The sequence below is a fragment of the Chelon labrosus genome (assembly GCF_963514085.1).
Source record: "Chelon labrosus genome assembly, chromosome: 20".
In the NCBI taxonomy this organism is placed as follows: domain Eukaryota; kingdom Metazoa; phylum Chordata; class Actinopteri; order Mugiliformes; family Mugilidae; genus Chelon; species Chelon labrosus.
In genome coordinates this window covers 23,804,697-23,822,480 of record NC_140353.1, presented here as the reverse complement: position 1 = coordinate 23,822,480, position 17,784 = coordinate 23,804,697, and the positions used below count along the sequence as shown (strand labels likewise).

The following is a 17,784-nucleotide window of genomic DNA, read 5'->3' as shown; positions in this document are numbered from 1 at the left end:
GTTATATCTCACAAGACAAAAAATCATGAAAAAACATGAATATGATGTCTGAATTTTATGACCGTCCCACCTCAAAGCAGAGAGAGGATATAACAAAGAAAAGTCTAGCCCGCATCACGAAAGAATGCCACTACACTGATTCTCTGAATATCCTAAAAGTCTAAGATAGTATCACATACAAGTGTCACCCTTCTTAAAGACACATCAGGTGACGATTGCTGGCTGAAGGCATAAACAGCTTGACCTACCCTGGACTTGAAAGTCCATCTTTTTATTTCCATACGAAGCAAAGGGAGTGTGGAGGTTGACAAAACACAAACCCAATGAGCTGACAAGGCCCAGTTTTTAAATCCAGTGAGGGTCCTGCTTTTAAACATTAACTCAATTACATCTCCATTAACAAATTGGTTCCTACTGATCGGCTGGGACAGAACAAGTTAAGTGCATAATCATCTCAGGCCAGTATTGATCTGTAATCTGCACTGCCGTCCCCTTTCTGGATTAAGGTGAAGGAGAACAGAAAAGAAATCTTCACACAGAGGATGGAGGGATAGTCTTGAAAGGAAAGAAAAGCAAAAGGAGGCAAACAGCCAAAGCAGAACTCCTCAGCCGTTATGTTTTCCTCACTCTGTCAGTCTTCTCTTTCCACTAGAGCCCTGTGCTGTGTTGAAGGAGTCTCACCTTATCATCCACAGAGACTGAGACTTAGTGTCTGGAGTTTCGCCTTCAGTCGCTGACTTTGGTGCCCAACCGGAGAAGATCATTCACCACTTCCTCTCCTGACATCCTTCCATACAGGGATGGGATGATCGATTCATGAGCGCAGAAAAGGGGGGTGGGGGGGTATTGAGAGTATGTGTTGTGTGTGTATGACGAGAGAGTTGGAGGGGCCCTCACTTTTGAAAGTGGTTGAAGTCTTGCCAAGATATTTCATATTCATAGTTAAATATTCAGCGCGCATGGTGGACAGGGGCAATTTCTGCAGTCAGCCCGCCATTCAAAAGTGAAAGGGATGTGGCTTGTGGATGAAGGGAGCGAGAGAGATAGACACGCATGGGGCTTCATGGTAGTCAGATGAGAGGCTGCCAGCTGCTGATGGGTGACTGTTTGAGCGTGGCGCCTCAGGACATGCCCGTTGGAAGGCGATGCGATCCGATACCCCCACTTATGCAGGCCTTATATACATATGCCCCCTCTTATGCAGAGGAGGCCCGTATCAATTGCAGAACTTCCAGTGTTTTGGTCATTATACCAAGTTGTTTGAGCGAACGTCTTGCATGTCTGAATGGAGAATGTGGACTTACTGGGCTATGACCACTGAGAAAAGCCTCCGCTGCATAAAATGACCTTGTGTTTCCTCAAAAATCACTGACTGGTGTGTTCCAGCAAAGTGGATAATGTTTTGATAAAGAAACTTAGTTTGAAGCATTTAAAGTGTACACAGATTGTTATATTTGATCACAACACAGTATTACACAACTTAAGTATCTTAACATGGTCAGGTCACCCAAACTACAAAAGAACATTTCTTTTTATTCCAATGGCACCTAACAATGGAGACAGGCTCCATTTTGTCAAATTAAATGAATGGAACTCACTAATCTTGTAATATAAAGACTGCTAAATCAGTGGGATCATTGGAAAGTGTTCACAACAAAAACATTGGGAGGAACAGTTTCCAATTCTCCTAAGTGCCGCTGTGTTGGCGTGAAGGCTGGAATCCAAGAGACAGAGGTGAGACAAACCTTTCACTGAGTTGTGAGTCTCAGTGTAAACCAGTGTCTCAGTCTACACCCATCAGAGCTCATTAACACTTGTTAATGTTGTGCTGGAGGTGTCCTGGAGGCATAAAGACACATCCGCACAAACAACTGCACATATGATATCATCTTAAAGCACTGATGAAGGATGTCTTGAGCTTGTATTGTAAATGTTACATTACACTGTTATCGTATCTATCCTCTTTACTCCGGTTTATGAACGGGCAACGCTGGCATCACCAGTACCTATCTTTGGGCACAGCTAAGAGTTCACAAATTTCTGTTGTTTTATACACAATACAATGTGTTAATTGGTAAGCTTCTGATGAATATTCATAGGTTTGTGTAGCTATTTCCATTATTTCCAGCTTTTCTGCTAAGATAGGCAAACTATGTCCTGGTTTCAACTTTATACTTATTGGGCAGATTGCTGTCAATCTACTCATTGCACTCTCAGAAAGAAAAGCTGATTGCTAAAACTATTCGTGTACACTGTAGTCAATACACAGAATCATATTTTGATTTGTATTTGAATTTTGAATTAAAAAAAAAAAAAAAAAAAAGTACATTACAAGGAAATAAAACTATACAAGTCACGGATCCTAGCCAGCTGGACCTTTAATGCATGTCCTTCCCTGGGCACTAAGCCCACATTTCCTGTCCATCTTTCTGCTAAACAAGAAAAAGTTTGTAGAAGTTTTTGGATACAAAAAACAGGCAGTCATGTTTGAAGAAGTTTGAAATCGTCAGGTTTATGGACAACCTAAACCAATATATTCTGTCCTCGGAGCACAATGATTACACATTTAATGGAATAATTACTTGGGGTAGCACGGGACAAAATGCTGTGAACAAGCATGAAGTTTTTGGAACTTTGAAGCTACTTCTGGGAAAAACTCACAATCATTTTTGACGAGGCTTCAAACGGGCAGTCTATGTGGAAACTGTAGATATGAACGTTCTGTGTTATAGTTTGACTGAAACAATAGAAACACTTTTAAGACTAGTATTTAGTTGGTCCCACCTACACACCTAACTAGCAGCTTCCTATCACCTTCACTCACTGAGAGGATAGCAAAAATACCTCCTTTCTTCCTGTGGTATTCTGCAACTCAAACCTAACTTTTCATTAGAGCAGAATCACAAATGACAAGGAGATGTGTTGAGTGTTATTTGTCAAAGAGCTCCATCTCATTCTGTGTCAGAACCAGCTGGCCCCCCTGGCCTGGCTGGGGTCGGGTCCCCGGCCCAGCTCTGCTGTCTCCTGATCCACACCATTTCCCCTCTTTCCTGACTACACATCTTAGTGATTATACTACAACCCCAGCCCCAAAACTCACACAGACACGGAAGCACACACACACGCTCAGAGGGGCTAATTAAGGCTTTAATATGCAAATGAGAGCCGCAGTAAATTACACAGCTGGCAAATATGCCTGTTTTTGCCTGAAAATACATCAGGAGTGCAGCGAGGAGTGTGTTGCTGCAGTTGTTGTTGTGTTTGCGGAGAGACATGGGGATTCCACCCCTCCCACACACCATTCCCCCGTCTACTGGAGAGACTCATCCAGCTTTGTCCCTTTCAGAGGTATCAGGAGGAAAGTTGACTCTGAAAAAGTAGTGCTGCTTTGTGTAGAGGGACACACGTGTGATACATTCTCTATATAGCAAATGAACAATGACCTCCGGACTTGGGTCACAAAATGGCATTTTTTTTGGAGAGTTCTCCGGTATGCAGTGGTCAGTACTAAACATTCACTGATGCTCAAGGGTAGCAAGGGCTGGCCAAGGACTGATGAGCTACCGTCAGACAGATTAGAAAGCTGACATCTTAAATGGTGGCGATTATACTGTAAAAAGGCATCAGAACGCAGCTTGCTGTGTATGGCCCCTGATCACCACCAAACATATCCACCATGAGCACATGAAGCAGGTGTCTTGGTTTGATTAATAATGCTTTCTTTTACATGATGTGGATGGCGGCATGCATGCATTTAACTAGGGAAAAAATGCCAACAGAGGTAGAAGAGATGGAGGCTGTGTGATGCTCTGGACAATGTACAACTGAGAAACCTTGAGTCCTGTAGACCTGACTTCCAAACAGGCAGGATCTCTGTGCTGGGAAAAGTCCATCCCATGGAGGCCCACCTTGCAACTTACGGGACTTAAAGGATCTCCTGCTAATCTCTTGCTACCTGATTCCACAGACACCAGCACGGAGAGATGCCGCTCACTGCTTGATAAGAAGAAATCACCAGTAACAGTTTTCTCCCCAACAGATTTAAGGCCAATCCATTGTTCATGGTTATAATTTAAAAATCTTTTTCTTTTATTTTTGGGGCCATGATCTCAGTACTTGGCACTGAAGGGAATCTTTATAAAAAATCTTTCCCTTTACATCTGTAGATGATCAGAGACGAACTTTTTCATCTTTTTCATCAAGTAATTTTATCAGTCAAATTCTGTTCACCTTCATTGTACTGTATCGAGTTGGGACCCTTTAAATAAGCTTCTTTTACCCAATTAAATTGAAAAAGAATGGAGAAGAATGACTGTTATTTAAGTAAACTGTGTATTTACTTGGTTCATATACTGTACAGTGTATAAAGACGTAAGTTATGTTTCATACTGCCTGCCCACTGGGCACACATTTCTTGTTGTGGTTTAGTTCATATTTACCGTCTGGGACTCATTCAATTATACAGATGTCACCTCAGAAAAGAAGTTTAGATTCCCGTGTCAGTTCCGTTATGGGGTCAATTTCATTTATTAGGTCAATATGAGATGATTCACTTGATTAAATAGTTGTTGAAAACAGTCATTCCTTTCTGCTGTCTGAGCTATGTAAGCTCTAATGTGTGGTGTGGTTCCAGTAGGTAACTGACTGATACAGTAGCAGTGTGAACCCTGGTCCCTCCAGATGCTTGGAGCAGTTCCCCGCTGCCCTCTGAGGCGTTGCTGGGAGGTTTGTTCTGCCTGGCTGCTGTTGTCTGCCTACGTACTCTATTCCCCAGAGCAGTGGTGTCATCATGATGCGAGCTGAAACCTGAGTGCCAACTACATGCATGGTCAGGCCGTCCTGTCACCTAGCCACCCTACTGGGACTGACCGTGACAGCAAGGGTGCTCAAAAACATACCCAGAGACCTCTTTGTCTCACGCTATTCCTAAAATAAGAATTTCCGTTCCTTTAAATTGTGTCCTCCGTGCAGTATATTTTGACGGTACTATAGTAGTAAACACATGAGTCTTTTCTCAGATTTCACTCCCACACCTCTCACATTCGCAGTAGTGTAATAAAAAAGTCAGTAAACTAAACAGTCAGCATTGTTACATAAAGTAAAGATCTTTTCAATGTCTTTTTTCAAAGGCAACTGTAAGTGCTGTGTCAGTGGGAAACAACAGAATAAACAGTACAATGGCTTGAAAGAAGAATTACATAGAATGTATGACTGTAGCCTCTGAGGCCTTGCCGTTGATAGAAACCATAGACTGTATAAAGATGGGGACAGGGGAAAAGCTCCTCAAAAGTGAAGCCAAAGGAAGAAGAGCTCCCCCTGGTGACTGGCTGCAGTATAGGTTATAAGCTCCACCCCCTCGATGTTCGTGGGTTAGTGAAGTACACATCAAATCATTTTTTTTCGAGGATGGTTTATAGTAGTTAGTATAGTTCATATAATGCTGATGCATGTTCAAGTGTCAATTTACTGAAATGTTTTGTTTTAGTTAGTTATCTGCGGCTATAGAAACAGGATATGACCTCATGATGACTACTAGTTGCCATGCCAACTGCTCCGTAAAGCGGTCCCATAGGACTGTGAGAGTAGGCAGAAATAAGAAAATAAGTAAGAACAGTGTGTAATCCAATATTTCTTTGTAACTGGTCAAAGTAGAGAAGAGCCCGGTATTAATTAAACAAAAACGCGAGTGAGCCTGGCGTAAGAGTGGGCAGGTCATCGATAACAAGACCCCACATGGCTCCACTTTTGGACTGTACTGCGTGGACTTCTAAAACAAAACCAATACATACAACAAATTTCACATTACTAGTAAAATGCATTGTTGCCTTTGGCCTTGCTTATCTGAAAAACATCATTACCAAAAAGCTTCTTATGTAAACAAAATCCTGTGATGTTGACAAGACTGGCAGTTTCCTTGTGGTAATACACTCAACCATAAATTTGTTTGTGAAGATAAATCAAGAATGCACAGTACAGTGGAATGGTGAGGGCTTGAAGGCAGGTTTTTTTTGTTGTTGTTGTTTTATCTCTTCTTCAGGCCTAGGCCAAGGTCTGCTTTCCAGTTATTAGAGTTCATATTATTCTTATAAGTGCCTATTCCTCAATGACATTAAGTCAGTGATGCAATGGTCAAATTTGATGGAGAGTAGTATCTGAGAGGGGGAGTATAATTTGGTGTTTCAGGTTGTTCTATGTGCATTGTATATGGAGGGAACTTAGAGGCCTAGCGGACTGAATGTGTTTTTGGATGAAATAATAGACAAAAGAAAGCCTGGGTGGGGTAGCTGGACGCAATTCTTATCAGAATATTTGTCAGGCAACACTTCATTTGGATTACGTTATGGGGCATGTTTCATCCGATACAGAAAAAGAAAACATTAGATAGTCCAACAACCACTCAGAGCAGCAAAGTAGGAGACATTAAGCATTCTTGACAAATGCTTTAACCACAGGTAATAGTTCATCCTTCAAAGTGATCTGCTGTCAGTATATTTTACAACTGATGCCAACTCTAAACAGATTGCTTCTCTATTCCATTTTATTGTAACAGCGCTCAGATGGCGAGTATGACTACGTCGCTGTTCGCTGACAACGGCCCTGTCCATCACGTAAAGCTCGCCCAAATTATTTGATTGACCTGGCAGTTTTCTGTGTGACTTCACAAAGGTCACTGTTATAAAACACCTGGTATGGTTGGTTAGGTAACGCTGGTAAACCTGGACTAAAACACTTAGCATTCCTTTTTGCTTTCTCTTAAAGAATCTGCTTCTTCCGTTCCCCTCCTCAAAACCAGTGAAACACTTACTGAATCTCCTTCTGTTTGCTTTTTCTTCCTGAACACACACTTAGGCACACACACACACCTTGCTGCCGCAATAATCCCTCAGTAAGACAACAACCCTCTAGCGGTTATATGTTGCTGATATACAACATTCAGTAGAGGACACTCTCCTGTATTATCACTCCTTCTCTGGAGAACAGCTGACAGGACATTCACGTTGGCCAAAGCCAAAGCCAAATATTTAAGCATCAAACTGGTAAACAGGCTGCGAGCCTTCCTCGTTCAACCCGCGATTAGGAGAGTGTTGGGCAGGGGAAGTTCACTTCATTAGCTGGGTTAACAAAGTCCCCTCTAATGTGCGTAAACAACTTCACCTTGCAGGGGCTACATAGAGAATTTGCCCCTCGGAAAAGGCTGCTTTCCACTAGGGCCGGGTGCCATGAATATTTTAAATGAGTAAATAATTAATAATTAACAACAAACAGGCCACTGATCAAATGGAGCAGTGTGGCAACAGACATGAAAAATCAGACTCTTGTCTGAGAGGACCCAGATTTCCTCCCCTTTTTCTACCTTCTTTTCTCGCCTTTTAAATATGCGCATCTTCAATTGCCCCCCGTGTCACCGTAAAACCACACACATACAAAAAGCACATGTATGAACACACATTCTCCATATGAGCGACTAACAAACACACACAAAGCGCTGCCATAACCCCCTCTATCACTCACTAACATTCATACCCACACTTATTTTCCTTCAGAAGAATGAAATTTTCACATATTCCTTGGCGACCCGGGGAATGTGACTGAGCGAGAACACTTGATCTGGCCACCCGCTGTTTTCTGATGGAAAGATTTGCTTTTTAATACAATCGTCACTCCTCCCACCTGGATATGCCACGCCAAGACAAATCCCAGCTGTGTGACTCTAAAACCTGACAGAGCTTAAAATTTCCCTTATTACAAGTCCCCTAAAATGCCCAGCCACACTAACACCCAACAATGGTGGAAATGCTAATCACATCTCTCAGCAGCTCAGAGGGCCACAGAAACAGAGTCACCAATGTACAGGCTTTTGGTGCATGTGCAAGAAAAAAGAGAGGAAGAGGAAGAAATTCCAGCTTTAATGACAAACATTCACAGAAGTGTCATGGCTCTTCAAAGCTGCTTTTCCAATATCTGGCACATCTTGCCGCTTGACTTTAGCCAGAGGAGACATTTCATAAAAATCAGACTTAATCGTGTAAACAACACGCAGACAAACAAAAAACCACTGCAAACAAAAATAAAACAACTTTGGAAGCTGTGCACGGATTGCCTTCAGAGTTAATTTTAAAGTAAGCATTGCCTTCCTTAGAGATTTTAATTAATGCTTTAATATGCAAATAAGTTAGCAGAGATAAAATCATGACAAACAGATGGCAAGTGTGGGTAATTATTTTGTGAATCCAGCAGGGGCATGTATTAAAGTTATGGCATCGTTTTCCTCGGGCCTCTGCAGCCATGGAAGGTAGAGAAAAAACACTCACACGCACACACACACACACACACACACACACCGTAGCACGAGTATCACTAATGAACTGAGACACAAATGACTAACTTGTGACACAAAGTGACAAATCTGTGAGCACATTGAGTCTGAATATATCATAATATTAGTAATAAGTATTCCTAAAGTCACCAGTGCCCCTTAATTTAAATCAGAAGGAACATTTAAATGAAAACACCAATACCCGTTTGAATGCCAGCAGCACTGGCCATTTCTTTCCAAGCCAAAACATTAAACACCGTTGTAGTCATAGAAGAAAAGTAAAACAACCTAAGCAAGTTAGGATTCATCTTCTGGAGACAATGAATGTCTGTACTGAATCTGAATCTAAGACTAAATGGTGCACACCTGACTAACCAAACAACATTCTCAGCAAGAGCCAAGCCAGATTTTCCAACACTGAAAACCCAAGCTACAGAGACATAATTTCTGAACTCATACATATCTTTATCAATTCTGAATTAGTTCTAATCACACAAATGTCTTCTATCTATAATAAATTGGCTGCTAATTTCAGTCATACTTAAATATGACTTAATATCTTTTGGACTCCAGCTAGTATTTGCTGTTGTACAGTTTTTTTTTTTCTTTAATCCTTATTCCTGGAAAGCTCCAAGCTCATAAGCTATGTTCCATGTAAGTGCCATCTAAAATCCAGAGAAACAGCATCTAGAGACATTGAGTTAGCCATGTTTCAGTATGAGACCAAGCTAAAGAGACCAGTCTGTAAGAATAGGTCCACCTACCTGTTCCTCTGGAGGTATGTCATCCACATCCAGACTGGCAAGAGAGCAGTTTATCCTCAGGGCCAAGCTTAGTGCCATCAGGCCTCCAACCTTCACCTCATTCTGACGGAGGTCCAGTCTCTGAATCTGGTGGCTCTCTGCCAGGAACTCTGCCAACGCCACAGCTCCTACACCAGAAAACAGGTGTTGTCAGAGAGTTACAAGTCCTACCAGCCAGGATGGTTGCTGGGTTCATTTAGGTCTAAAAGGTCCGGGTTACAACCTAGATAATTTCCTTATTCCAAATTACCTTGATATTTTCTTCCCTGTGCTTCATTTTAGCTTAACTAGGAAAGCATTTACCTGAAGGGTTTTGGATACGTTTAGCATCCCAAGTAGCTCTGCTCTGGGAAACAGTTTTCAAAATAAGATTTATATCTGTAAGCATGTTGATACCATTTCTAATGTTGTTTAGTTACTAATTAGAGCATTGCAAGGGAGCCATCAGTTAAAATACTTAATTTGTGAGTCATAAGATACAGCGAAGGTAAGTGTTTATTCACCGTTCTGTTTATCGCTACTTTTTAAACGTCACTGATTGAACAGTAAAAACCGATGGAAAAAATGATTGATTTGATTATTTAGTAGCATTTTATATATCAAATTATGAAAACATAATCAGGACTGTAACAAGCTTTTTCAAAATGTTGGTGTCTGGGAAGCTATGCTTGGCATTTTCGCTGTATTTCTTTTTATAGCTATATATATATATATATATATACATTAAAAATGTATTACATAACTTAATGAATCACACATGTTACTAACACTGTGCTGTCTTAGATGCTGTAAATGTATTGCCTTCACAGGTGATGTTGGCTTGGGCCAGGCCAAGCTGCAGCAATGAGCAGTTCACCATCAGAGGCTCCTTGATGACCAGGATCCCCTCGTTCCCCACATGGTTTTCACCCAAATCGAGGACCTGCAAGACCTTCAACACTGGCTGTAAGAAAAAGGTTTATGCGATCTCAGTGATTCATGTCATGTTTTACCTGGAACTAAGCATTCAAGAAAAACTTAAAAGTCATTGTACATTTTAAACCTCGTCACTCTAAGTGAGTTCAAACTCACATAACCCAACTGTGCTCTGGACTTTTGTGTTAGTGTTCTGCTTTCAGTGTGCAAGTGAGTGTGGAAAGACTGGGAAGTTTTAATTATCACCATTATTATGCAGTGATTATTATTCCTTTTCAGAAATGTTTCCTCTCATGTTAAATGCTCAGAACTTCTGTTTTCATTCTCCAGAGCCAGATTAACAGTGAAGGTTGATTAGCTGGTGCATAAGGCTGGGGGTGTCTGGGGCACAAGGGGCCCGTGTTGCCCAACAGCTTGAAGAGGAACGCGGCACCCACTCCTCGGCTGCCCCCTCGCCTCGCCACCCTTGTTAAACTCCTCTGGTCACTGCTCTGAAGAGAGAGAGAGAGCACGGGGGCGGAAAGGAAGCCAGGAAGGCAACTGACAGACCCGGAGAGCGTCTTCTTTTGAGTTAATTTGCACCGCGGTGACAACAAACACACTTGAGAGTCTCCCCCCCACCTCACTGAGTCGCAGCACAGAGAGGCACTGCCACATCCAACGCGTGCGGAGAAGCTTCTCCGGTGAAGAGGGGAGGAGGAGAGGGAGGTAGAGCATCCCGAATGGATATGCACGAGGGATAATAGCAGACAATTAAAGAGGCGACTGCGTGGTTGAGAGTGTGTGAGAGTCAAGCATGGTTGAAACCTGTCAAACGTAAACCACGGGAGGGTTGGAGTGAGAAGTTTGAGGGGGGTAGGAGTGTGAAACCACCAAAAACACAGTATGCTTTCACACATGACATGCTGGCTTTAAACAAAAAAAACCCAAAAAAAAACAGTAGAAGCATGCAAAGTAGAAAAACGCTAAGGCTCTGCATGACATATTCACCTCGGAATGATCATTTTTAGAGTTTTTGTAAAGAGTAAATTTAGACATCATCAAATAAATTCTGCAAATTGAAGTTAAGTGGATTTTGGGCCACATCTGCTCCCCTTGTCCTGCAAAATACAAGACAACAAGCAAGGACAAAGAAGAAAAGGAGATACACCAACCAGAAAGGTTAATAACAGCTCTCCTCCTCATCATATTTGACACGACCAGCTACGGGTCTAATTATCATTATTATGGCCTGCAAGGACATCTACTTATCCCTGTGACTGGCAGGCCGTATGAGCAGCCCTCCTTAACACATATCTATTATTTAATCAAACTGTTCCTTCTTTTGGTAGCACTGAGGGAGACTGGGGGAAGTGTGTTTGTGAGAGAGTACCAGGCAGGCCTTTAATTTCTAGCCTTTTGACTTCCACAATCGCCACTCACATGACAGGAAAGTGCAGTTTATGCCGCCAATCAGGCAGAAGGAATGCATGTTATTAGGAGTGTACAGTGAGATGCGTGTAGGCGGGACATTTTCAGACGGGAAATTTTCTGGATGGGGCTCATTTCCTCAATACCGGAGAGAGGAAAGCAGGTATGGACTGTTCAGCTAAGCTCTTGGTTTTTTTAGGTTTAACTTAAAGCATTTAAATATAACATTTCAGACACTGTCAGGAGAAAGAACATCTTGACCTCATTTCCATAGTTAGATGCTTTCAGAGCAAATAGTTCTGGGCTTGAGAACTACATACCTTCAGTATGTATGCATTTGTTCTGGCATTTACCTTGCCCGGTACATTAAAGCCGTACTGACCTCACTTCAATCATAATGACCAGGTCCGATACCTTTTATTGGTCTAATCATCAACATGAACTGTTCAAAACCATTACTGAAAGTTTGTGAATGGTGCATTTCTGCGCGTATTGGCAGTCAATCCATGATCGAGGATTACTCTCTTGCGAGCTGCACATATGCTTAAAAGGGAAAGCCTTAACACATTATTTATTCTAAAAGGCCCATTTTGAGTCAAATTTCACAAGCTACTCACAAAACAAATGGTCTAAACAGTTCAATGTACCAGTGTTACAGCAACAGTAGTTCTTTCCTTTGTAAATAGAATGTACTCAGCACTCTATGTGTTACTTTGCTGTTATCTTACTGGGATGAATCAGTTATGAGCTGCCAACTTTTTTCACCATAGTCCAATATACAAAATGCTTCTATGATTTTTGTCATATCTGTTAATTAGTTATTAAAAGCAGGGCGTGAATGATAAATTCAGGGTAAACTGAGTTACTTCCCAACTGTCCATTGGATACATAGTATTGAGGCCTGAATGTAGTGAGCATTCCTATCTGAAGGTAGACTGCATCTGACAGACATTTCAACATTAAATATCACTTAATACAACACTGACAAGATGTGTTCTCAAGCTCTCCTTTTCTGTTCTTTGCATTCCTTTTGTTGTTTGTAACAAAAGTGGTTTACTGATAAAGTTCATTGCATTAAGGCACTGACAAACTCAAGCTGGTATAAACACATTTAACTTCTAATGTGGTTAAATGGCATACTACACGGACTTGAATGCCTCACCAGAGCCTTGGCCAGGTGGTCCATTCCTTTTGCAGTGATCTTGTTGTTCCTCAGCAGCAAGACCTTCAGACCTACGCTTTGCCTTCTAAGACCGTCACACAGCTCCTCCAAACCTAAACATTAAAAAAAAAAATAATAAAATGAAATAATGATGATTAGCAGAGCGTGTTCAATTGATTGCCTGTCCATGCTGGTGTTTGTAAACTAAACGGCGTTGCCAGATGTTAGTGGGAGGGCTAGTTCACTGACAGACAGTATATATATATGATGTAAGCACTAGCACTTTTGAAGGAAGTTTATCTTTCCACATATCTGTATAATCAGATAGTAATAAAGCTGCACTGTGCAAGTTTGCCAACTCTGTGATGACCCTTCCCACTTTATTTAACTATAATCTTCCTTTGCTGTTTTTATTTAATTGTATTTTCAGCTGGCAGACAGAGTCAGTTTGGTCATATTTTAATTGCCAAAAACAAAAGTAATACTAATAAATACTATGTGTCACATTGCAACCAACTTCCTCGCAGTGACAGAATATGAATAATTAGAGTTCAGGAACCCATTTCCCTAGACTTTTTCTATTGTTCCCCTATATAATAACTTTAATGTTAATTAATTTCTGAGCTTTACAGATGTTGATTTTTGAACAGCAAACAGAGACATGCTACCAGCTTTGTTCTTAGAAAGAATACAGATTTCCCAAACATGAACTAAACCAAACATTTGTCCAAGCATTGGAAGTCACACAGGACTTCAGTGTTATTTTTATTTTTTTTGGTTTATCAGCACAGAACAAACTGAGGATGATGTCTGAGATGTGTGTCTGTGTGACACCTGAAGACATTGGCTGAACGTAGAAATGTGTGAACGCTTGACTGTGGATTTTCAGCTTTAATGGATAGACATTTTGACAAAAATGCGTATTCAAAAACCTCTTGACTTGGCCTAAAGTATAGAGCTAGAGGCAATATCTGGTTAGCCTTGCTTAGCATTAAGACTGGTAGCAGGGGGTCACAGCTAGGATGGCTCTGCCAAAGTTAAAAATACCTCTAAGAACCTCTTTTTCCACTAGTTAAACCTGCTCTTTCACCAGCTTACTGCATATCCTTTCTTCCTTGTCATTTAATGTCTACTTCATTCAAGACCCACCATACCAAGCATGCAGTTATATTTAACAAACAGGACCAACCTGAGAGCTGTCAATTAAACTCAACTGCACACTTAAATGGAAGCAACTTTAAATATATTTGGTTTGCCACAAAAATGAGCATCTCACCGGCATCTGCTACAGCATTGTTGCTAAGCTCCAGTGTCTGCAAAGTAGTGTTGTATCGTAGGAGGTCTCCTAGCTGCAAGGCATCCTGGTAGCTATTCAACAGGTTGTTGGTGAGGTGAAGCTCTTGCAAAGCCCTGTTCGTCTTCAGTGCGCCAGCTATGGACAGCAAGAGATAAAATAGATGTCTATATGATCAGACACTTAACATGCATGCCTCCATGCACACTATACCCCTCAAACCTTTGTTTGGATTTTATTTGTACTGCAGTTGGAAATATTTGGAAGAAATCTGTCATGAACATTTGTCTTCTTTGTCTTTTTTATCATGCAAAGCAGTCCCGTTGGCCAGGGCACTGGGGAAGTGTGGAATCTGGTTGAAGGTCTGGCTGCAGAGTAAATAAATCTCAGCATGAGAGGAGATTACAGCAAGGACTGGAGTTTAAGGAAATTTCAGCCTCAGATGCAACCTCCCTCTGACTTCTCACCTCATTAAGATATTGATGTTTTTTAATTGATGTTAAATATGATCCATTGTACAAGCCTGTCCTTTGAGTGCCTAACATGGGGACTCTGCGCGGCAATTGAGTGAACCTGAGCATAAAATTGAGAGCACAGCGGGAATCACTGCCTCCTGCAATTATTACAGTAAAGAAATGGTAGACGTTCGCCAACAGGAGCAAGCCATTGTGGAAAATCTTTTGCAAAGGAGCGCTAACAAAACACTTGTCGAATCCCATGACTCTCTCTTAAAAATGTCATGGAGGTGTTTTGGAGGGTTATTTTGTAAGCATGTACTGTACGTGTGTGTTTTAGGCATTCCCTATACATTTGTGTAACATTCACTGTACTGTGCTACACATCTGTCCATGTTGCCTGGGTCCCCTCTGCCCCTCCATCTAGATCGATGCTGCAGATTTGATCAAGCCTGTTGGGCTGCATGCGGAATGCCAACATTGTCATCAGGCACAGTGGGAACCAAATGGTGGAATCGGTAGGATTGATCCGGTCGACTCCACCGCAAGCGCCCAATCCTGCAATCACAAGCCCCTCCGATCGAAGGCAATGATCCTCAGCTGGGACCCCCTGCTGGTAGGGAAGGGGTGGGGAGTGGGTGGGTTCGGTAAAGGCAGAGATGATGGGGTAGAGTGTGGGGCGAGGGAGGAGGAGGGGAGTTTGGCAGACCCTAAAATATCAAAGAGATCCAGGAAGCGGGGCTGAAAATGTTGGAGGAACAAGTTGCTGTCGGGAAGAGTGGGCAGCATACTGTGTCCATTTGGGTCTTTCTCTGCTCCCAGCTGAGAGAAGATGAGAAGCTGTGTTCGCTTTGTTTTATTTATTTATTTTTCCCAACAAAAAGTCAGGAACAGAGAAGGATTTACTGTGACATCATTTCATTTGTTAGAATTTTTTATTTCCAATTATTACACTGGATATAAAGTTATGAGATTACTTTTCCAAAACCAGTTTTGGCGATCTGACTACTACATCACTGTGGAGTTTGGCACCTTACGGCTATTATTAACAACCTCTGTTTTGCATGACGAGTGTGTTTGTGCATGTGTGTCCGTCCGTCCATCCATGTACAGCACTCAGCCCCCCTCTGAGAGTCGTGTTTGCCTGTGGTGTATTTATATGTGTGTATACTCATCCAGTAATCGTGTGTCTGTGTGTGTGTGCCTGTGTCTACACCCTATTCATTTGTGGTCATGTGACCTTTTCAGCCAGCATCCAACTGCCCCATTTCTCCTCTTCCTTCCCCCACGACTGTTGTTGAGAGACACAACAACAATTGCTCAACAAGGTTAGAGAGGAAGGTCTTTGCTGAAGCCGCTATGCTTTGCTGATTGTTTACAGAATATTGAGTTGCAGTTTTAACTGTGTTTGTGTATTCATATGTTGTGAGCGCATACACATAAATGTGCAAGCATGACTGATTAATAACATATCATATTAATATATGTACTATGATACAAGGGTATGTATCTCAGGTCATGTTTTGGCTCAAGAGACTAAAATGAATCCAAAATGTGTGTGTGTGCATGCGTGCACGTGTGCATGTGTGTGTCCTGGCTGCCAGAGCCTTTAAAGACATGTGCAGCGGTGTGTAAAGTGACAGGTAAGAGATTAGGCCTCTAATCCGGGTCCAGACCTGCAGAGAGGGTCACAGGTCAAAATCTGGTCCTGCTGGCCACCGAACACGGACACAAACACACACACTCTCTCACACACACGTATAGACACACAACAGATACACATTTAAAGCCAAACTCAAAGCTGAATCCACATATACATTTGCACATCGGACGTATTTTAGTTGTTACAAATATCTTAGTATATCATGAGCATTTCACAACATTCATAGCAGCATGTGTATGTGTGTGTGTGCCATACCTAGTGTGTACAGTGGCATCCCGCTGAGCTGGGCATTGTGAAGGTGCAGCACTCTGAGCCGGCTGGACTGCAGAGCTTTAGAGAGTGACTGGGCAGGATAGTCAACCATGGGCACATTACACACATCCAGCCTGGACAGACGCACGCTCTGAAACACACACATACAGAGTACAGATAATTGCACAAAAACTCATCAGAATCCCTACCTGTCCGAGAGTAGAGAATGAAGATTGGTAAACAGCTTTTCTACCTATTGGTACTCAAAGCGCTTTACAGTCACAGTGTCACATTTACCCATTCGTTGACACAAGCACACATACATTCACACGGGAGCAGCTGCGGGTTCAGTGTCTTGATCGAACCGCTAACCCTCTGGTTCGTGGACAACCAGCTCAACCTTCTGAGCTACAGCCAAGAAAGAGCTTCACCAGCTGCTGTCAAACTCTAAGACCTGTCAAAACGCAAGTGAAGAAGGTGGTTCAGAGCACTTACTTTAACAGTGGACTGACCTGTCTGTCCTCCCTGACATCAAACATTGAGAGGAAACCTGAAGTCTGACTGATGTGGCGGTCAAGCCGGTGCTGCAGGATGATGTGGAGGCTTGGCTGGGGCAGGTACGGAAGATTTTGAGTAGGGGTTTGGGATAGTGCTATAGGTGTAGGGGGTGTGACAGGTGTAGGAAGGCACAATAGTAAGTGAGAGGAGATGTGAGGGGTACATACAAATGAGGAGGTTTGGTAGCATTAGCAGGGTAGAGCAATGTACTCATAAGCAGAAATATTACAAATTTTAATGTTTTCTTCCATGAATATGTTTCTTCAACATTTGAAAAAGAGCATCAGGCAGCCCCATGTGTTCAATACACAATTTGAGTAGGGTCCCACAAAACAAAGGTCCTGTCTCTACCTTGTGTTAAAGGGATGCTCAGTGTTTACAAAACTAAATAAGGGAATAAAGCAAAACTATATTTCAGTTCATTAATAAAAGCCATGATAGTGAACTGGGGAAACAACAGGTACAATTGTGCTCTGTCCTCTAGGTTTGATGCCAACAAACAACTAATTTCCAGTGGATCATGGCAAAAATCAAAAACATATCAAACGTGAACATGCATCAGTATACGCATGGATCATATGAAACTCACACTTCCCAGGAGCAAACTGCAGAAAATGTATGGGTATGATGGCATCATTCATAGATGCCATAAAGTAAATAAATGGACTGACATTGTGTTTTGATTATATATTGACTTTAAACAGAGTTTGGAAATTAAAACTTTAACGGAAGTTACTGGCATGGCCACTGAACCTATTCCACTGAGCTCACAATAAATGAGAATAACACCTGTAACCACGGAAATCATAGATGAAGATGCCAACGCCTGTATCCTCAAAAATGCAGAGAGGTGTTAATTAAAACACAATTAAACTGTCACTGATGAATTTTAGACTAAAATGTTTTTGTGGAAAACAAAACAAATGAATCAGATTAAAATGTGACTATACAAATA

At 41.8% G+C, this 17,784-nt stretch overlaps 1 protein-coding gene across 1 annotated transcript in view; it reads right to left on the bottom strand.

Moving 5' to 3' along the window:
- Positions 1–17,784, bottom strand: part of LOC311505284 (uncharacterized protein) — a 67,402-nt gene that overhangs the window by 21,620 nt on the left and 27,998 nt on the right. Inside the window, exons 6-10 of the mRNA XM_084568765.1 lie at positions 16,275–16,422; positions 13,884–14,039; positions 12,608–12,720; positions 9,922–10,063; positions 9,082–9,248 (exon numbers count right to left, since the gene is read on the bottom strand). Of these exons, the coding sequence (XP_084424891.1) occupies positions 9,082–9,248; positions 9,922–10,063; positions 12,608–12,720; positions 13,884–14,039; positions 16,275–16,422 (726 nt within the window). The remainder of the gene's footprint in view (positions 1–9,081; positions 9,249–9,921; positions 10,064–12,607; positions 12,721–13,883; positions 14,040–16,274; positions 16,423–17,784) is intronic.